The following is a 22,672-nucleotide window of genomic DNA, read 5'->3' as shown; positions in this document are numbered from 1 at the left end:
TATCCTTTCAAATGCGCTTGCATTTCTCCAATATCGCCTCTGTCTGTTTCATGCGTGCCGTTATTTCTGCAGCGCGGCTCCGTCACTGCTCGATGTCACCTCCGCGTCGACGCGCTGAGTAACGGAGCCGCTTCTCCACCCTGGGGGCCACATCAGACAGGGTCTGCGGCTCTGCAGTGTGAGAGAGCCTCCAAGCTCCTAAAAGTGACCCGTTTTTGCAGTCTCAAACCAAGATTGATGCCAATAAGCACAAGTCGGTGTTTGATCTAAAGCTATTTATCATCACCGATCTATGGAATGGGGTTTTCACAAAGCTGTCTTACTGTGTCTGAGTCAGACTTCTGCACCAAGTAAAATACGGATTTTTTATTTTTTTTACTTCAGTCCATGCTCCAGATTTTAAGTTTTTAGGTTTTACTCAATGCCAAAGTCAGGCTTACTCAGTTATCCAGCTTTGTGAAATCCCACCTGGTCTCCAACGGTCGCTCTTATCCGCTAGCCTAGTTCTCATTGCGCTGTATGTCTGCCAGGAGCCGAGGCTGGAGGGAGGGCCTGCAGATTCATACAGGGAACAGTTTGGACACATCTTAGCACAACACGAATCCTCCGGTGGTGTTTGAACTCCTCCAGTCTAAGATACAAACATCAGACAGCACCCGAGTCCACTCACCAGGAAGATGTCATCCAAACAGTAAGACAACAGATAGAAATCAAAAACTTTATTACAAAAATAAGTTACACTCACCTCCATTGTACAGTATAAAACAATTTATTTGCAGGAATGCAAAAAACGTTGTTGGCCACCAACAATAGTTTAAAACTGCTAACATCTTTTTTCAAAAGGTGGTTGTAATGATTTTATTGAGAGGGAGTTAACTGTGTACAAAACCGGATGAATAGCTCAGTCTCCTTTATGCTATACATGGAATACAAGTCATAGCTGCAGTATCCCTTTGACCACTGTGATGACCAGGATCCCTCAACAACACCCAGCCACAGGCACACATGCTGGCTGGCTGGGGCAGTAGGAGTTCATAATTCAATCAAGACAGAAGAGGGAGACTGGACCTCTAAAGCAGCTGGTCTCACCATGGGGGAGGGACCCTCTGTTAGAGGATTTTGCCATGATTGGGACAGGTTGTTTTTTTTCTTTCACAACAGAGATTAGTATTATAATGATGGGTGCTAAACATAATTCTGTTGTACATCCTTCAAAATTACTCTATTGGTATTTGATATTACAAAAAACACAAATCCATAGTTTCAGTGGGAAAGGGAGACCGCAGGGCTTAGTCAAAGGCAGTTGGGGAGCCTCTGTGATGTTCGAAGCCTTTACAAAAGTAACATTTTTTTTCCAAACTATACAACCAGTAACTACATAATCTGAAGAAGCAAGGCAGCTAATTCAGTTCAAAATAGGACAGAAGCAGGGCTTGTTCCGACTCATCTTATGAGATTATTTTGCATGCCCAGTTTGACTGTTTGCAGTGTCAGAGCTGCAGCAAAACGACTATATTACATTAAGTACATCGGTTGGCGCTGCTGCTCTTGTGCATATTTTGTGGTGAACAAGCCCTGCTTTCATCAATATAGTTTCCCTATTTACAGTACAGGCAGGGTGGTCTAGTCCTCTGTACTGAGGTAGTCAACCAACCCTTTAAAGACAAGTTCTGAAAAGAACCACTTTCCTGGAATGCCTGACTTATTCATGCCAGGTGGCTACACCCTAAAAACCTGCAAATGTTCTTTCAAAAACATCCAAATCAAACCATTTAAGATTAACATGGATATTCCGACAATAAAAATTGCGATTAGCACAAAAATATACAATAGCATCAAGCTCCTTTGAGCCACTTCAAACTAAGAAACTTAAAAAGTGCAAATTCTTCAATAATTATTTAAAAATGGCATTTTGAGGGGCGGGGGAGGGGGAGATTGTAGGGGGGGCTTACAGGGGGCGGTGGCAAGTCTTCTAAAGGCGCCGGTCTTCTTTTAAAGGGGGAGGGGGGGGGGGGGGGTGGCAGTTTTGAGAGGGGGAAGATGCTTCTTTCTGTAAGGCTGGAATATCATTGGACCTTTTCGTCGAGTTTTTCCATCCACATCCATTGCAGCTTACGGTGTAACCCCACACAGCAAGTCAAGTCTTCATCACCACAGACAGGTCAGGACCGGCCTCGACCACGCTTCCCTGCTGGCCACGCAACGAGAGAAAGACAAGGATGACATTAGAACAGGATTCTCTCAAAACACAACACACCCCTTACGATCATTTATCCAATCATGGGTAGGGATGGGAATCGGAAAACTGGTTCTTGTTGAGAACCGGTTCCCAGTGAATCGATTCCTTGGAATCATAAGCCAAAATCCATAACGATCTCGCTATCGATTTCTGACGTTGCTGCGCATGCGCAATGTCGTCACACGCACGCTGTCTTGTTTTGTTTTATTAGACCGCGGTAGAAGAAGCCAGCAACATGTCGTCTAGGCATAAACCTTGTGGTTACATTTCATGCGACAAGATGACAACACAGGTTTTTGCAAGCATTGCAAGTGGCCATCTCATCAAAGGGGGGAAATACTACAAATATGCAAAAACATTTGGCCACACAGCATGCGATAACTTTGCAGGAATGTGACGTTTTTGATGCGCTCCGGAGTGACCACAGCAGCGCAGCCAATGTTAGTGTAGTCGAAGGTAAACTCCTCCAGAGTCCGTCTATTGTGTTAGTGCCATTTATTTAATTGTGTAAACCAGCTTTCACTATATGAATAATCTCCATTTCCATCCATGTAATTTAGATGACATTCAGACAGGCTGGTGGTCGTCTGTCTGAAAAAATACTGATTTGTTTATGTCAGTTTTATTTTTAGTTCAAGGTGAATACACCTAAAAACCGCACTGTAATTGGCATGTTCAAAGTAGTACATATAAAAGAAAATGTATGTTAATAAACCTGTTTGTATTCTTTTTTGCCCAATGAGAATCGTTAAGAGAATCGATAAGGAATCGGATCGATAAGCAGAATCGAAAATGGAATTAGAATCGCTAAAATCGTATTAATTCTCATCCCTAATCATGGGCCATGACAGGATGTAAAACCGGCTTCTATATTCCCAACAGGTTTCATGCACACGTTGGTCAGGGTCTGCAGGCAGGCTGACAGGACGCTAGCTGGGGGTGCTGAAAGAGGACACCTGTCAGAGATTAGCAGTGACGCCAGCCAGCAGGTGTCCCTTTCCACACACACAACCGGACGAGCTCAAACCACGTTTGGAGCTGAATTCTGGAACTTTCAGTGTGCGTCAGTCAATTTAAAACACACACACTGAACCTGTTGAACCCTACCGATGATGCATGTCGTCAGCATGTAGTTGTTTAATTAAAATGTTAAAAGCAAATTCCCAGCTAATGATCGTGGATCTCCAGAGCATCCAGGAGCTACGCAGAGCTGGGCCTCAGAGCACCCATACTTATTCAGAGATCCTTACTGCACCTGAAGAACAAGCCTCTAAGTGCATAGCCAGACAGCGCAAATCTGCATTTCCTCTAACGGCATGACTGACTTTATCACGGTTGATCATATGACCTAGTCACCTAGCCATACTCCATCTCTGATCTATCCAACATAATTGAACTACCCAAATAAGTCATCTGATCCATGTTGTGTTTGTGAAATATAACGACTATAACTGCTCTTATTCAGTTGGGGGCCTATCCCACTCTATACGGCCATCTAATGGTTGGGGACATTGAGCGAACGTCAAGGGGGGGGCATCGTTGGCCCAAAGATGCGCCGTTTCAAGTTTCATTATCGGCATGGACAATACCCGCCCACTGACTCCCATTCAGGTGGGTATAAGGGCACGACGAGATATCGTGCCACGCCCACAAGATATTGAAAGATATAAAAACGTGACGACATGCATCATCCAGATTAAACTGTCTCGTGATAAAACACCAGTGGATTCCTCCCGGCCGACCGAATCTAGTTAGCCTGGTTTTGAGCAGTCTGAAGGCGATTAGTGTCGTGATAAGCACAGAGAATACAAATTGACCTATTGACCTCCATTTAGCTGGGACTTTGCAGCTAAATGATATTTGCAGCTAACTGATATACATTTAAATTAATTTGACCCTTGTACGTTAAGTGCGTTTGGCGTGAGAGCTGTACCTTAGTGCATGTACAACACCATGTACAGTTGTGTAAGTGGAGTGGGCTTTTCTATTTTCGATTTATCTATAGAGTTGGCATATAGGCTCATTATATTTTTTTTTAAATAAGTATTTGAAAGTAGTGAATCAGTGATTAAAATACTTAATATAAAAACAACCTCAAGCGATTAACATTCTGTAGGAAAAGAATACTGAAAGAAAATGTTTATGAAACAAAAATGTTTATTAAAACTGAACACCTCTAGCTCTGAACTCTGGATTTAGAAAGTCGACGATTACTCAGTAAAAGTATAGGCTATTCTACTCAGGAGCCCAAGCATAGTTTTTTATTTACAAAGCAAAATGTATTTGGTTATGGGAAAAATTTGTGCCGAGCGCCCCCAGGTGGAGGGCTCTGGTACACGTGACGAATGCAAACAGGCACCAGCGTACAGGGGTCAAATTAATTAGGGCTGCCCCCTGAAAGTCGACAAGTCGAATCATCAGTCGGAGACCCTTAAGTCGACAGATTCTTCAAGTTGAGAAGTCGTTTTTATGCTCCACTGTCAAGATGTGCTGGTGGGCTAAGACAACTTAGCCTGGTATGACCATCCTGATCTAGCGAGCTCACTGCTTCGCTCCGCAATATTGGTCTGGCCTTCGCCCCATAGAGAGCGATTATGCCTTGACGGACAAACACCTTCAGCCAATCAGCGTTCAGCAAACTTTTGCCAAATCCAGTCGGAAGAACGGCAGAAACGTCTTTTCCACCAAGGAACTCTGCTAGTGCATACTCTTGTTCTTGTTTAAGTGTTGTGATTAAGTCTATTTCTGCAATAACTGCACTTATAGCTGCGTTTATTCTTCTAACATTAACGTTACCACTCGTTGCTTCGGGAGCCGCCATGTTTGTTTAGCGAGCGGCAGGCACACAAACCAATCAGGGGCTGCTTTCCACTGTGGAGCGGGACAGCAGTTAAAACGCAGTCCCTGATTGGCCCAGTATGGTCTGGATTTTGGCATAATCGCTCTGGAGGAGGCGAAGGCCAGACCGTTCTGTGTTAGTGAAACAGAATGTGAGCTCGCGAGAACGGGATGGTCGTACCAGGCTAAAGACAACTCACCTGCCTTGTGATTTATAGAGGACAGGCCAATCATTCATTTTAGACCTAGACTATTTCTGTAGCTATTTGTTGTGCAGTAAAAGGAGACTTCAGACTGATCTAGCGGACGGAAGGAGGCAGGGAATCCTTCTCCCCTCCGCTGTGTGCCTAGCCTACTGTGCGCCAGCAATCACCAAACGGACTAACACAACACAAAACTGCTTTCCTAGATCAATCTTCTTGTATTACCTGAGATATATCCGCTAGGGCTGCACAATATATCGTTTATGCATCGCCATGGCAATGTGTACATGCGCAATAGTCACATCGCCAGGGCCTGCAATGTTGTTCTCTTTTTCCCCTGCTATGTTAACTCAAAACATGTCATGATACAAAACTTTTGCTCAACTTTTTAATTTTGATGACTGTCAAAAACTAAGAGAAGCATTATATTATTAGTAGGCGTTTTGAAGCGCAGTCAAGACACTTGGCTACCGGTGTAAGCAGATGCGAGGATCACTGTTTAGTTCTAACCTCATATAGGACATCGAGAGGTCGGGATTTGCCCTTTATGACTTGAGCACAAGAGACAAAACATGAATTTCATTACCAACACGATAGCTCAGCCCTTTATCTCTACACACACAGGGGAATGACAATGTCCTCCCCCCTCCCGCCCTGCCACTGACCTCTGCTTGTTCCTGGCCCTCCTCTCTGGGAGAACCCCGCTCGGCCCCTGGGTGTGACGGCGCCGCGGCCCCGGGATGGGGTGACCCCTCCGCGGGCTCCTCCGCGGACTCCCCGGCCTCGTCCGGTGGTTTGGAAGTCCTCGTAGCCGTAGTAGGGGTCTTCGTATCCGCCTCGGTAGTTGTGGTAGTCGTATCCGTAATAGTCGTAGTAATCTTCATATCCGTAGTAGTCCGGCTGGTATGAGTAGCCTCCCCTGCCGCCCCGGCCCCTGCCTCTGGTTGGAGGGGGCATGTGGGGGGGGCCGTAGTAATAGTAATCGTCATACCTGCGAGGGGGAGGGGCACAAGGGAGAGAATGCTTTAGTTCAAAGAGGATAAATTAGGTTAATGACTGCAGGTGACAACGACGACAACTATATTTCTATCCATTCAGACTACAGTAAGGACGTTCTGCTTACATCTGTGTTTTAGCCGCTTGCCTCTGGGCTTTGCGTTCTTTTCTCTTCTGGTCGGGTGGCTTGGCGAAGACTATTTCAATGTGTTCTCCCTCCAGGTCTTTGTTGTTGAGATTATCCAGCGCCTGTCAGGAGAGGAGAGAACGGTCATAGCTAGCTACTAGACAGACGGATGGATAATTTATTGATCCCCAGGTGGAAGTTGTTCATAAAACTAAACTGAACAATGGTACCACATCTCTATTGTGGAGCCCAAGGGTTAGATAGAACAGACTGTCCTCAAAGTCTCTTCTTCTCAAACCACATTTGGAGGAGTATTTCGAAGGGGAGGAACCTCAGTCTCCTCCACTGAACGTTGAGAAGCATGCGAGAAGCGAGAGGACCCGAGGACACTAGTAAAGACTACTGAGATCCAGCCGAAGGTTTGCTGCGGTCCGTACCTTCACAGCACCGTCCCTCTCCTCAAAGTGGATGAAGGCGTAGTCCTTGAGCTTCTTCACCCGCTCCAGCTTGCCAAACTGACTGAAGGCCTTTTCAAGTATCTCCTCGGTAACAGTACTGGCAAGGTTCCTCACAAACAGCACTTTGACCTGGCAGCAAGAGAACAAGGCAGAGTCAGACAGTTTAAGGGGAGACACGGTAGGTGAAAACATCGTTTTTCAACGCCCTGGTCAAATTTGAGATTTTGTGCTAGTTTGCTTCCATAACATGTCTTCTTTCATACTAGTGGAAATAAAACATCAAAAATACGCATTTAGATGTTTATTTTACTTCATTTAGTCTGTTTGCGTCTGTAGATTCTTCCTAAAATCACCAAAAGTTAGCCTTTTTTCGGAACGTCTCGCAGCGTTTTCTTTCGTCTGAATCCGGTCATCCGGGTATCGTTTTAAAGATCTGGCTCTCGTGCACAATGTTATCGCAACCAAACCTGATAGTTTCATTTGTATCAGCAACCAATCGTGGAAATACAAAGGCGGGTTTGATGCTAACCGTGAAATCTCATTGGCTGTTGTGGATTTCTGAGAACGTGATTGGTTCAGCGCGTCATGTGACACGTTTCCACTTCCTTATATCTAATCCAAACAATGCCGTCTGTAAAGCGTTCTAAACGTAATAAGCAACAACGACAACAGTGTTTGCCCGCAAGGTTGAACAGAAAACATGAGAAACTAAATGGAAATGTTTACATTTATGAGATATAAAGTGCCTATTCGCGCAAGTTGTCATTAGCCGGTGCTAGCATGTCCAGTGAGCAGCAGGGAGATGGGGCTGGCGTTAGCATGTCCAGTGAGCAGCAGAAAGATGCGGCGCGTTTGAATGAGCTGATAACTGGGTTGATTTGTCCTAATTGTGCAGGGACTGGTATTACAATTAACATAGATCCTCAGAATAGTGGGTTCTGTAGTACTTTGCTCTTAGAGTGCAGTCTTTGTGAGAAATGGCTATCGCAAAAGTGTCTACACATCGACTCGGCTTCATGATACAACTAGGAATGATGTTGCATTTGATGTCAATGTGAGGATGGTCCTCTTAGCGCACGAGTTAGGGTTGGGGTATGCAGCTCTCCAAAAGATTAGTAAAGTGTTGGATCCCAGGGCTTCATCTGAAAACGTATCAGAAACATGACAAGAGGGTGACAGGTAGGCTATTGAAACGTGTTCCCTCTCTCTCTCTCTCTCTCTCTAGCCAATATCAGAAGCCTATACATATGCACAGTAGTCTCTCTACCTGTGGCATATCTACATGCATCCATAAACTGACCAAATAAACTGTTTTAATTTCAGTTGCTGAAATAGAGAGAGGTCTGGAGTCCTTTCACAGAAGCAGAGAGCAGATTAGGCAGGCATATGCAGATGTGGACCCAGAGGTAGGTAAGCTGACTGCCAATAAATGCAAAATGTTACAAAATTATTACAGTTATTGAGAATTATTATAATAATTCTCAATAACCAGCGTTCAGTGGACAACATGAAGGCGGCAATATGGGGTAGTCCGCTTCACTGATGACAACCCCATGCGCACCAGGAACATATTGTGGTTTTAGAACAGTTTTGGGGACTGCAGCTGAGTGGGTTCTACAGACCAGCTGCTTAGAACAGTTTTGTGAACTGCAGCTGAGTGGGTTCTACAAACCAGCTGCCTAGAACAGTTTTGTTGATAGCTAGTGTGGTGCCATCTGAGGAGTGACTGTAGACCTATGACGGCGTAGCTTGATGTCTCCTATGGTGTTGCTTTTGACGATGGTTATATCACTTGTTTGTTTGGCAATCTATATTTAGCTTCTATTGGTGTTTACCCTGCATTGTTTACCACATCTTGTCCTGTGTATTTATGAATCAGCTTACTCTTCATGTTCATTCATTCATTCATTCATGTTTTCTCCATGTAAAACGCTTAAAAAACACAAAAAGCTAGATAATCTGTTTTCTCATGCATGTCCTCGTCAAATGTGTCTATCTTTGTCCATGATCTGTTTAACAAAATAATACAAGCTTTCTAAAAGGGAATGTTCTCTTCCCTACTAACATTGTCTCGTCTCTAGTCTCGTCTTACTAACATCCCACTCGTGGGCTGTACCTTGACGTGGTGAGTGGGCTTCCAACTAAACAGGTCTTACTTCTCTATACAAAATGTCTACTCCTGGACTATTCTGAATCCACAACATGCTGTGTTATTCAGTTTTCAGTTTCTATGTGTTTTCAGATGTTGTGTAATGTTGTTACTAATGATGTGATTGGATATTGTGTTTGTAAATATTGGTTTACAATGCAAATGTATGGTTTTTTACAATACAAATTTTCAAAGCCCGTTTTCTCAAAATGAGTTATTTATCATCTTAGGGACATCAAAACCACCACTTGAGTAGCACCTACATACACCTAACTTTCCAGTTTTGTTCCAATCCATATTCTGAGAGTTTGTCCAAGGGGGATTTTTTAAATTTCATTCATAGCCTGATTTATATAACAGTTTATCCCTAAAACATGGCGAAAATTGGTCTTTTTATGACTGTTGACAGTATTTTCTGATTTCTGAAGTGAAGAAAAGAGATATCAAAAATCCCCCTTGGACAAAGTTTGAATAGGGATATGTGAACAAAATGAAACAAGAATTTTGAATCTGGCTTGAACCAGTTAAAAAAATTGATTTCCCAAAATTATGCAAATTGGCGCATATTTAGCGCATATAATGCATAATTTGCATATTTATCCATAAGATTTCAGAAAACTTGTAATACAAAAAAGATGCTCCTTAATGTACCTAACAAACTGGGGGAGTTTGATGGTGATACCTATTAAGGCTTTTTTTTTTCCTATTCACCTGGGGTGTCTCCCCTTAACTGAATGATTCACATCTGGGACAACTTAAAAGAGACTGGCAACCAGAGTTGGGGGTTACAGTTAATAGTACTCAGATTATTTTTTTGAAGTAACGCATTCGTTTTTAAATATAATTAATCAGTAATGCATTGCATTTTCAATTAAGCAATGCGTTATTTTTTACATTTAAGTTCCTTTTGCTTCCGTCATTGTTATAGTGGAGCGACTAAGAGCTTATTTTGGTCAGAATCTTTCAGTTGATGATGCACAAAGCGTGAAAATTGTCATGAGCAGTCTCCATGGGTCACTCTACAAGTATATTGTCCTGGACATTTGAAATGTCAAGATGGCGGCCATTTTTCAAGATGGCTGACACCTTAATGGAGCAGTGAAGAGATAATGGTTTATTTGGTGGTACAAGCATGACAATTGGCATGAGCAGTCTCTGTGGGTCACTTGACAAGAAGCCACCCACAGCCACTTGAAATTTCAAGATGGCGGCCGCCACCTTAGTGGAGTAGTTAGGCCCAAGTAATCATTTAGTTGGTGATACAAGCAAGAAAATTGTCATGAGCCATCTCACAGGGTCACTTGACAAGAAAATGCTGTCAGACACTTGAAATGTCAAGGTAGGGGCCATTTACAAGATGGCTGCCGCCCGCCATGTATTGGGTTCCTCAAAAGGCCGTCAAGGCTGTTGTGTTTTGTCTGACTCCTCGCCCACGACCTATCCAGTTCGGTAAAACTTGCCAAGAGTCGCCTCCCACCGGCATAACTCACAGGGTTCACCGAAGTACACAAGCTCCCTTACCACGACAAGGTAACAGTCACAAGGGAGGCTTTTTTTTAACCAACAGCCACTAAATTGATCAAATACTAAAAACAAAAAGTAACATATTAGCACAGTTGTGGTTCTGAACTGAGTGCTCTAAAATAACCTTGTCTTGAAATGAATGGCTGTGGGTGGCTTCTGGTCAAGTGAACCACAGAGAGGGCTCAGGCCAATTTCCATGCTTGTACCACCAAATAAACCATTTATCCCTTAACTGCTCCACTAATGTGTCAGGCATCTTGAAAAATGGCCGCCATCTTGAAATGTCAAATGTCCAGGACAATCTTCTTGTCAATTGACTCATGGAGACTGCTCATGCTCCACTAGAGGGAGAGAGAGTGAGAGTGAGGAAGAAAAATCTGTGTCCCGACATAATCCTGTGGGTGTGTCAGTGTGCGCACGTGTAGGCTAACATCGTGCCTGTGGAGAGATTGTTTAGCCTGGGAAATCTCATTCTTACCCCCAAGAGGAACAGACTATCTGACAAGAGTTTTGAAAAACGTCTTCTCATGCGTTACAATCCCCCCCACTTTGGAGTACCAGAACCAGAGAAGGCTAAACTACTGGTTGGGTGAGTCAGTGATGACGAATGAGTGAGAAGAATGAATGAATGTGGATTTTCGTGGCTGCTTAAAGACTGTTCAGACGATTTGAAAAAGTCTGTACTTTTAGTTAGGTGGTGTGGAGGTGTCTATTTTTGACAAGGCTATGGCTATAAGCCTATATGCACTTCATTTGTCAATTCATAAATCAGATGTTTATAGCAGAGAATATTGTGATTTGAAAAGCCTGTGTTTAGAGCCTGCACTTTATTTTGTTATTTTATTTCATGAGCTATTATTTTAATGTTTAGGCTACTATGTACTTGATAGTTTGTATAGCCCATGTACCTAGACGTTAAACCAGTGATGAGGTCTAATACCGTCAGCTGCAATACCTTGCCTGTATTTTTTTCCATATCCATCAGTTCAGCTCGCTCTTTGATAGTTTAATAGGAAGGAAATATAGGCCTACCGTTATTGGTCGAGTGAATCTGTGATTTTTGAAACGCAGAATGCACTATAAATTTGTTGCCTAGGCCTAAGTGTTTTTAGCCTGCTCTACTTTTTCTTTATACATTTTTGGAGTTACTATTGATTTAATGTTTTGCCTACTATGTACTTCATTAAGCCAGTCGTGGTTAATAAGTTAACATTCCATGGTTACATGATGTCGGCGACAATGTGCCTCTTCTATGTTTTAATGTCTATCTGTTCAGTTATTTGCTCTGTTGGCCGTTTAAAGGATAATGTTCGTTTTTGACAACCTGGACCTTATTTACGGCATATTATAAGACGTTTGACTCACCGAGAACTTTGGTGTAATTCGGAGGCATGTAGAAGAAATGTAAATTCCAGCGCAAGCCAAGTATATCCATGTAATGGCGGCGGACGGGGCACTGAGAATGCAGCTTCTAAAAAATCTATTTTCTGCCGCGAAACGGTTGTTTTCAACAATCTGTCTTTATGAATCGCTAGTTGTGCTTACATAGAGCGAGGGCTTGTTGTGGTTTTTCACATGCCTCTGTAATATGATCTTTCGAAACGTCTTTAGAAACGAAATATAGCTTCCCCACTTGCTCCAGCACGCATGCGCACAGCCTGGCTATTCTCCGTCTGTAGGCTACACTCGCGGCTCACATTCTCTACGCTACGATCGGCTTGTTGGTGCCTGGAATATTGTGTGCAATATGGCTGAATATTTATCAGATTTTGAGGATATAGAAGATGACTTAGAATATGATGGAAGCCGATCGTAGCATCGTCCTCTCGAAGATGCTTCAAGCGTGCATATGAGGGGGAAAAAAACTGTTGCGCTGCTCGCTGCAGTGACAGAGCGAGGAGAGAGAGAGAGAGTGCGCGCGCGCACACATACTGCACCGCGACTCGGGGATCTTGGGAGAGAGAAGCAGAGCGCCATTAGCCTACAAACAAACACGGCTTCACTGTCGCATGAACGCAACTCAATATATACGGCTCTTATTAAAACACTGTCTTTCTTAAAGTATCGATACTTTAAAGTTGGGTATTGTACCGTTTTTGACAGAGTATCGCGGTACTTTTCTAGTATCGATACACTGTGCAACGCTAGTAGAGTGAATAAATTGCTACAAACAATATAACGAATATGTGCATGGAATTATAAAGGAGTTTTCATGTTTTCTAATGCAGAGGAACTCTAAAGTACTCGCTGGGCTCACACTGGGTTTTTAGGCCGATTTATCCCTGATTCAGCCCTCCCGACAATCGGAGGAGAAATCTGGTCTGGAATGTTGGTCGGTACTGACGCTCGGCCCAGATGGATCTTGTAATGTGAGGGGTTTACAGATCCAATCTGATACCTCCCAATCGGGTCGCAGAAACCAGCGGGTTTGAGATTCACAAGAACATGTTAAGATTCTCCTTATATGTGTGATGCAACCCGATTTCGACATCGGTTAGGATTTTAAATATCCTGTAGTGGGAGCCCGGCATAAGAGTACTGTAACGTGTTACTTTTCTCAGAGGGTATTATGCAGTACGTAAGTTTACTTTTTCATGGCAATAACTAAGTAACTCAACAAGCTTCTTTTCAAAGTAGCGTTCCCCAACACTGCTGGCAATGTTTTAATTTTTGCATCAAATTCAAAAGGAAGAGACCACGTAACATTTCGCTCAGTGTTGACTTTGTGTCATGTCTTCAGACTCTGTACCCTACGACTGTCCTATGACGACGCGCGGGGTATATTGCAACAGGGTCTGCTCAGTGTCCATTCAGATCTTAGCGGTAAGCTATCAGTGTAACCAGAGTTACTCCAGTAAAGATTAAGGATGTCATCATGTGGACACTGTATACAGAAGCGTTTCAACATACGTTTCACATTGCCACACCTAATCACAACGTGGCCATAATATATCTATAAAAGATAAGTTGATGGAGTGAAAGTGGGGATGAGTAACCATCCAACATTCCCTCCCGGGGGACATGCCTCTCAGACCTGGATTACACCAATGCGTATTCGCATGACTACGTATTCAAACCGTGAAAATGATCCCACGATTACACGGGCGTTTTGGGCACAAACACTACAACGCAGCTCTGGACTTTTGTCCCGAATACGCAGCTCAGGGCGTATTCCAAAGCCTCGTGGGTCGTTTCCGCTGCAGTAGCGTAATTGCTAGGCATCAACGGAGGAAAATATAAGCTCTTTCTTTTGCGTTGAATACGCATCAGTGTAATCCAGGCCTCCTTCACAACGCCTCCTTCGGTCCTCACCTTGGCCATGACCTCTGGGTCGGGGTCCTCGATGGGGTCGGCCCACTCCACCGTCACCACGTTCCCCCACACCTTCACCTTGCCGCTCATCAGGCGCCGGCGGGCCTGGGCGGCGGTCTTGTGGTCTTCGTACTCCAGGAAGCAGAAGCCCCTGTTCTTCTTCTTGTCATCCGGCTGGTGGTACAGGATGACATCGTTAAGACCCTCTGTTGAAAGACAGGCAGGGGGAGGGGGGGCAAGAGAAGAAAGAAGTTGGTGAATGAACAGAACAGCAGTGTCATCTTACTGTCAGACCTCTTTGGAAGTTCTATCCATTTCCCAGCAGGGCTAAAACAGGAGTTTCAAGAACACGATTGAAAGTCTGATCTTACAACACAACTGACATCAGATCTGGAGGAAGTGTTTCTCTCTCTCTCAAGGGCTTTGCCTCTGCACAACGACTATCTTCTGTCTCCAAGCGACTGTGGTGGTGCTACAAGTGTGGGGTACGTTATAACAGTGCCTGCTCAGTGTCCATTCAGATCTTAGCGGTAAGCTATCAGTGTAACCAGTTACTCCAGAATACAGTAAGGATGTCATCATGTGGACACTGAATTCAGAAGCGTTTCAACATACAATTCCCACAGTCATTACACACACCACCTAACATACAGCATGTGCAATAGTTGGTATGTGCAACAGATTGAAAGACTATACAACTAGCATTTCAAACTACAGCTATGCAATGCAAGCATTAATACAAACTGACTAAGGTGTACCTTCTGGCCATGCAGTTCACAGTGTGTGATAAAAAGTGGTGACTGTCATTCATAAATAAACAAGAGAAAACTAAGTGTCAGAACATCATTGCAGGGCCAGGAGAAAAATCCGCTTTAACAGGAAAGAGAGGAGCAAGAGTGTGTTACTGGCTGGCTGGTAACCTACAATTCAACTGTTCCAGTCAGTAAGTCTACACACGGTGAAGCTGGCTTTCTGTACCTGTGACTTTCGCGAACTCTTCCACAATCTGCTCTTTTGTTTTACTCTTGGGGATGGAGCCAACAAACAATCTATTATTGGCCACTGAGATGCACACGCCGATGTGTTTGCCTGGTCGTATTTCATTGTTGTTGCACTGCGAGGGGGGAGGGGAGTGGCAAGAGAGGGAGAGAGAAAGAAAGAGAGCATGTCATTTAGTTAGCAAATCTAGGCTGAGACATCCATTCCTATCATTACTTTAAGAGAGGAGGTTGACCACATGCGGTAGCACGCCTGGGTCAACTATGTAACAAAGGCTTGTCTGTGAAAATAAAACTTTTAAAATACAATTCACACAAGCGTTATGCGCTTGATTTAGACCTTGCAAAGCTGAGTTTGCACTTTTGAGGGGCTTTAATGATATAACTATCAACTATCTATTATAGACACCACTGCAGGACATTTGGGACAACAGCTATTCCACCCCGAGACTGGTATATAGACTTGAGCCTTACGAAAACCTACACACATATTCACCGCTAACACACACAAATGATAAGACATTATGATACCAGGCATGCCTTCCTGATGCATTTCACGTTACCTTCACCTAAAATCAATGCTTTAAAGAAAACTAAGGTAAAGATGATGTCAAACTGGAACTACCCAGTGTACCTTTAAGATAAGTAGTAAAAATAAATTAACAGCAGCACTTATTCAAAAAGAAATCAGTTTAGATTACATGATATTCTGTATGTGAAGGTTGATTGTATTTGTGGTGCCAACTAAATTCACCACTATGCACTAGTATTACGTGTTGAGTATTTGTTTGCTTTAACCGTTTACTGTTAAGATTATTTGATGGAGTTTGAGAGAACTACTAATTGTCTATTTTGGTTTCATTTTGGTTTTATTGATATTGTGGATTGTACTTAATGTCTGAATGTATTGTGTGGTCCCCAGGAAGAACCGCTACTACCGAGGTAATAACTGATGGGAATCCCAAGTAAACGAGCGCACCAGCTTGACGGCCTCTTGCGCAGCCTCTTTGGTGCAGAACGTGACGAAGGCGTAGCCTCGGTTGAGGCCGCTGAGCGGGTCCATCATCAGGCGCAGGTCCCAGACAGGCCCCGCCTTCTCAAACAGCGGCACCAGCTCGTCCTCAAACAGATCTCTGGGGATCTTACCCACGAATATCTGAGGCGGGAGGGGGAAAGTAGGAAATTACCGTTTAAAATTAGAATTTTAAATGGGAACATAAGAGGCGTGAATTCAAATCAATGTAATGGATATTGTATGAAGTGGTATCCTGTGAAAATTCACCCTCTGTCTATCGGCTACTGTGGTGGTGCTATGAAGACAATAAGGTACGTTGTAACAGTGTCTGCTCAGTGTCCATTCAGATCTTAGCGGTAAGCTGTCAGTGTAACCGGAGTTACTCCAGTAAAGAGTAAGGACGTCATCATGTGGACACTGAATACAGACAATAATGATCTTAAACGCTTGGCTAGCTAGTCAGTCAAGGAAAAAGATCAACGACGTCAAACACCCTGGAATTACTGTTTAAATCAGGTGTTAGAGCAAAAAGGGCCTCCTTCCTTCCTCTGTTCCTGGGATACATCACAGACCTGAGGGTGGCAGGATAGGCATCAGCTGTGTAGAGGAGCACAGGCCTTCGCCTATACAGTCACGTCAGATCAGACATCACCTCAAGGAGGAAGGCTGCACTTCTAGAGGATTAAAATGGGGGGGGGGGGGAGTAGCGTAGGGGGCGGGGCTACGTACCTCTGTACCAACGGTGGGCTGTACCCCCGAGTGGGCGGAGTCTGGCGGGGGACCGCCATACTTCCTCTGTCCCGTGGTCACGTCGAGCGTGTAGCCAGTCCTCTCCAAGAGGGCCTGGGACCGGGAGAAACGGGAGTTTTAATAAAGCACCGCCCCCAAGAAGACGAGTAGCGTCAGAGATAAAAATCCTCCTTCGCTTAAAATCACCTGTTTGTTTTCCGGTGTCCAAGAGCACACTTGTCAACTTGCCTTGAAGGTGTACATATCAACCCCGCTCATAGAGAATTACAGCCATATGATCGGTGTGGCCGCCTAAGCATAGACTGTTAACGTGGCGATCGAGTTTCAGAACTCCTGCGTGTTTCACCAAATGCTTTGACCATATATGGCAGCGAAAAGGGAAGTGTTGGGGACGTCCTGCTCACCTTGATTTTAGCCTCATCTGGTCCTTTGCTGGAGTCTGAGACTTTGGTCCCCTGTTTCTCTCTCTGTCTGTACGTCTTCATTACTCCACACAGAAAGGCACTTTTGTTCTGTGGAGTACAACAGGATACTACATAAGCGCATACACAATTAAAATTGATTACATTAGAACAAATGGCAGGGTTTCTGTGGACAGTAACCAAAATGTTCGGGATACTCATCATGATACCGATTGTATGGCTTAAAATCAATCAGTGTGTCCTACTGCCCAATACAACGACCAGTCCACCCTCCTGTTCGTCTAGCCTACACACACCTGAACGTGAGAGGTCGCTGTTACACACACACAGCTGGCACGCACGCACACACCTGAACATGAGAGGTCGCCGTTACACACACACACAGCTGGCACGCACGCACACACCTGAACATGTGAGAGGTCGCTGTTACACACACACGGCTGGCACGCACGCACACACCTGAACATGTGAGAGGTCGCTGTCCTTGAACTGCAACAAAACCTGCAGAGCCCCGTCTTCGTTGAACTCCTTCAGAGCCTCGATCGCTCGGTCATCTAAGTCACTGTGTGTCACCAGACCTGCAGCAGGACAGGAGAGCACCAGAGAGACGTCGTCAGACCAATGACAGGCACCAACAAACACAGGATGGCATGCAATTTCATCCACAGCTCATTACAGTCTTACAGGGATGTCAAATTAATGTTAGAACAGTTACTTTCACTGTTTATTGTTGTATTGTCATACTGATTCTGATGATGTCTGTCTAATTAAAGATTTCAAAGATTGGAAATAATGGAACCAAAGAACAATCATTTAAAAACATCCGGCCAACACAGTCAGCCCTATGCTGTAGAGTGGAGCATTGTGTAAGAACAGCACTTTCTTCAACCTTTTTTTGCAGAACTAATCACAACAGATGTTATGGTGTAACCCGATCCGGCGGTCCCCTGCACTGTGGGGCTCTCCTACCGAGAGTCTGCTGTAGAGAGGAGGGCCCATCACCTGGCCCAGACACCAACAGCTGCTGTCATTGTTTCGGCTATATGCCCATCTGGCTGATTGGAGGCTACTCTCCTCTTGAAGTAGCCTGACCCCAAGTGGACCCGCCCCCCCCACCCCCACCCCCCCGACTACAACCCTAAACACTTGTCGCCTAAATCTGAGTCAGCTACGGGAGAGTCTAAGAAATATGGTGAGGATTCCACCTGACCTACTATGAGTGGGGACAGGGTAAAGCGCTTATGTTACTGCCATACTGCTTGTACCTATGCAGTCTTCTTAGATCTAAGCAGGTGAGTAGGGAGGTAGGGGTCTAGGGATCTATCTGGGATTCACAGCCCTTGGCTGAGAACGGGGGAGGACAGGGAGACCTCCACACAACGGCAGCCTGACGGACAGAGCTTCAGCTTCCAGCATCACCGTTTGTGATGTCAGAGGTGTGTCCAGAGGCATTTATGTCTTCTTCTGTCCAAATGTGTACATAACATCGTAAGGCAACTGGACATAGGCACGCAATAATTCATTTCACACCAATGTGGTGTCTTTCATTTTTCCTTTTTTTGGTTAAACACTGCAGTACCCATTTTGGTAGGAAACCACAAAAAGTTGCTTGAGGATCCCAATTCCCACATTCAAAGGTGATATATAATATATAATATATATATATATAAAATGACAGCACATGCAATTGCAAAAAAAAAAAAAATTTGTGTGAATATGCTGGATATTCAATGTGCCTTACCTGCTATGTAAATTTCGTCTAGTTTTTCAGCAACTTTCTGTGGTAAACCAGCTTCTATTAAAGTCTGGAAGTTCTCAGAATGGGTAACTGCAGAGGAGGTTTCCATAGGTTCTTCTGGACCATTTCCATTAATATGTTCTGTGGCCATGTCTCCAGAAATCTGTGCAAATGCAATGAGCCAAATTAATTCCTGGGGTTAAGGGCAAAACTGGGTGGCTTTTCAGGAAGGTGCAATGTTGTAGTGAGGAATATTTCAGGCCACAATGTAAGGTGCAGCATGTTTGAGTGCCGGGCATGTGGGTAAATGGAACAACGTCAGACATCACATTGAATTGGTAAAGGTGTTAATTCTTCATGACAGTGGACCAAGTTAATTTCCCGCCTTGGGTATCTGATAAGGACTTGACTAAAGCAACAAGTTGGCTGGCTGGCTACTTCTCTGCTCCCTGTCAGAGGGGCTTGGTCAGATCTCTAGCTCGTCTGGTCTCTAGCTCGTCTGGTCTCTAGCTCTAGCTGGGCTGGTCTCTAGCTCGTCTGGTCTCTAGCTCGTCTGGTCTCTAGCTGGTCAGATCTCTAGCTCGTCTGGTCTCTAGCTCGTCTGGTCTCTAGCTGGTCAGATCCCTAGCTGGTCAGATCCCTAGCTCGTCTGGTCTCTAGCTCGTCTGGTCTCTAGCTCGTCTGGTCTCTAGCTGGTCAGATCTCTAGCTCGTCTTGTCTCTAGCTGGTCTGGTCTCTAGCTGGTCTGGTCTCTAGCTGGGCTGGTCTCTAGCTGGTCAGATCCCTAGCTCGTCTGGTCTCTATCTGGGCTGCCCTCCCCAGCAGGGCCCGATAGATGAGACACGTGTTCCTCCTGCACCGTCTGGAGCCCGTGTTTCCGGTGGCTGTCCAGTCAGCAAGCATGTGTACCGTTACAAAATGTACCAATCAACTCAGCTAGCCTAATATCGCAATGCATTTCGACAACTTTTGTAACTTTTTTGTAACTAGCTAACGGCTAGCAAACTAGCTGGCTCTTATTGGCTGGCCAATGTCAAAAAAATATGTAGCTAGCTAGCGTTAGCTAAAGGGTGTGCTGACTTCACGAGTGTGGCAAGCAAAAGAAGGATTGCAACTGAAATATTTTGCAGCTAAATGTAAACTTGTTCCCAAACTGTAACACTGGGCGATATTATCTGGTTAGGTAACTTAACGTTATACACGTTAGCTAACTCACTGGCATGTCTGACCCACTAATGCTCAGCCAACTCTGAACAGGCTCATATTTAACATAGTCGAGCCATGAAAAATCCCTTTCCAAATGTGACTTTAGCCACAGACCTCCAATAATCGGTGCTCATAATTGCATTAATTAAAGGCTAACCGTAACGTTAGCTGTCAAATTGTCTTTCCAGACAAGTGGGTATCCTCACTATCAAGCGTTATCTCGGTTATACCCGATAGCTAACAGGCTAGCTAACGTGACGTGTGGCCTACAGCCTGCACCCTGACACATGTTCAGCTGGCTAACGTGTTAGCTTCTCCCCAGACAAGTCTGTCAGACAATAACAAAGCACACTAACTACCTGTGAATGGGACTGGGGTGGCTCTCTGATGAGTATGCATGTGATAGTCAGTGTTTAAGTGCTGAGGGGGGATCACCATGTTAGTTAGCTGTATGTCAGCTCTGTCTCAACAACACAGAGTTTAGCTTTAGCTAGCTCAGCTAGGGCTAGTGACCATGAGCACGTCCTTCTTCATCTGTCACAATGAGCCAGCCAGCTAACTAAGGTAAAGATCACTTCCCCTTCACGATCATGCGAGGGATCATGGCTAACAAAATTGCTTTATCGACTGTAATTTGTCTGGTTATTTGCAGGTTGTGAGGAGGCCTAGCTAGCAGGCTAGCTTCATGGTTTTGTCAGCGTGCCGCCACATAGGAAGAGTCCATTTTCAAAAAGCCGGTCTGGACAAACCCCGTCCCAACCACCAGTTTCCACATTGTTACAAACACCACACGATATCTGACTGTATAGATCAATTAATGAAGACGTGACTAATGAGTTGCGTTCGTCATACCTGCCGATGGATCACCAACTTGTATGGTGTTGATTATTTCGGAAGGAAAGTGTGATAATTAAAAGAGGAAAAAGTGTAAAACTCCCGGCACTGGTCCGGCTCCACTCATTCACTCTTGAGGATGTAAAATGGCTGCCACGTTCACGCCGCGAGTTGGGTCTCATCGACGGGGTTTCCCGGACACCCGTGCACGGGCTTGCCTGCTATGCATTTCTACAGTAGCCCGGTGGAGGAGGATTATTGACAGCCATGCATGCACATGCAACGGTGCAGACTATGGTGTATTGTGTGTGCATACTAAAAGCAGGTCAAACCAGACTTTGCATGTCAATCCAATACTATTAGTGAAGCTTTTTCGCATAAAACTCTTTACTATGAGATTGTTCACATCACAAAACTCAAAAGAGCTCAGTGTTTTGGATGGGGTTGACAGGCACATTATTTAATGACATAGCATTAACAATTTGATATGCAAACAATATCACATTAATTAATATGTTTATATTTTGCAACACATTAAAAATGCAACATACTATAAATATTATGGGGGGGGGGTAAATTATGCAGCATAGCCTAATCTTTGTCGTTTAGGTGATAGGCTACATTTAGGCTATAGGCTAGGTAAAGTACGCCTACTCTTTATTGGGTGTTCCTATGTGTCAGGACAGTGCTGGGCAGTTGCTCGGGAGCTAAGACCCTTATAGCGCAATGGTTGAGACGGACACCCTTGACATTTCCCCTTTTCACCACACTGTGTCACCCTCTCCACGGACCTGGCCAGTAGCTCGATGGGGGCAGTGTGTGAACAAAGAACTTCAAACGTCCGGAATGAGAGTCTAATCAGATATATAATAAAACCCATTATTATTGTAATTCTGTGGTCCAATTTCACTCATCATTACATGATCTTGCTTAGGCCTACGTCATTTGTCTTAGGAATCCGCTGGGAATGATTTCTTCGAATAGGCCTAAAAGACATAGGCCTATAAAATCCTTATTTATTGTTAAGGACAAACAGTATTGAAATATAACTTATGTTCCCGTGCTTTTTACCCCACTCAAACATTTTATCTAACATTCTGTTTCATCCTTATCTCATCCTTGTAATTTGTGTATTGTAGTTATTTGTACCCTAATGAACACATCTCAGAGCCAGCAGTAGGCTAAGATTTAACTGACCGTAGGCTACACTGTAGCCTATATTAAATGTGACAAATAAAATAATTTGAATCGGAATCCTATGAATTCCATAACAAGCTACTCCTATAGCGTAGCCTAGCCTACACATTCCAAGCCACTCAAAAAAGCCCATAAATGTAATTAATGCCATTGCCTATTGAGTGCCATGGCTAGTGCTTGAAGTCCTTGTTCAGGTCATGTAGACAAATTGTTGCATTAATTGTATTTAAAGGGTCTCCCTTCATGTCCCTAGATTACTTAGTTAGGCTTTAATTCAACAATGGCCAGCGCTGTTGTGAAAAGGGACTGAGGACTGTTGGTTCTGGACTTAATGTGCACCTCTCTTATCATTCTCATAAGAATGATAATGCCTTTCATCAAAATATGTTGACTCCATAAATAAAGTTGATCCCTATTTATGTACATTATAATTGCAGTATGTAGGCTACATTTAAATATTGCTATGATAAATCAAGAGGGATTAGTGACGGAAGTTTGAAGACCGCTGGATCCGCTATAGCTGTGAGGATTTGGTAGGAGCCAGAAATACAGGCAGGAAAAGTAGGTTCATGGGGTTTAATCCACATTTGTAGACTGGCACACAGGGGATCACACCAACATGAACAATGGATCAACAAAGACCAAGGCAAACATGAGGGCTTAAAT

At 44.2% G+C, this 22,672-nt stretch overlaps 1 protein-coding gene across 4 annotated transcripts; it reads right to left on the bottom strand.

The window, feature by feature from the left end:
- Positions 1 to 781: 781 nt before the first annotated feature.
- Positions 782 to 20,941, bottom strand: LOC311319285 (heterogeneous nuclear ribonucleoprotein Q). Of its 4 annotated transcripts, none has more exons than XM_084450787.1 (12): positions 20,828 to 20,941; positions 18,773 to 18,932; positions 17,491 to 17,609; positions 17,014 to 17,121; positions 16,589 to 16,702; positions 15,824 to 16,000; positions 14,825 to 14,960; positions 13,847 to 14,052; positions 6,841 to 6,990; positions 6,404 to 6,525; positions 5,946 to 6,271; positions 782 to 2,191 (listed from the first exon to the last, which is right to left on the bottom strand). In XM_084450787.1, exons 2-12 carry the CDS (start codon positions 18,918 to 18,920, stop codon positions 2,163 to 2,165), a joined length of 1,635 nt encoding a protein of 544 aa, XP_084306913.1. In that variant the 5' UTR covers positions 18,921 to 18,932; positions 20,828 to 20,941; the 3' UTR covers positions 782 to 2,162. The 4 variants fall into 4 exon arrangements, with proteins under 4 accessions (XP_084306913.1, XP_084306914.1, XP_084306915.1 ...); XM_084450788.1 differs by having other exon boundaries at positions 782 to 2,188; XM_084450789.1 differs by lacking the exon at positions 18,773 to 18,932 and having other exon boundaries at positions 20,828 to 20,923.
- Between the last annotated feature and the right edge of the window lie 1,731 nt (positions 20,942 to 22,672).

This window comes from Borostomias antarcticus (genome assembly GCF_949987555.1).
Source record: "Borostomias antarcticus genome assembly, chromosome: 16".
Classification (NCBI taxonomy): domain Eukaryota; kingdom Metazoa; phylum Chordata; class Actinopteri; order Stomiiformes; family Stomiidae; genus Borostomias; species Borostomias antarcticus.
This window is presented reverse-complemented; position numbering and strand designations above follow the sequence as displayed.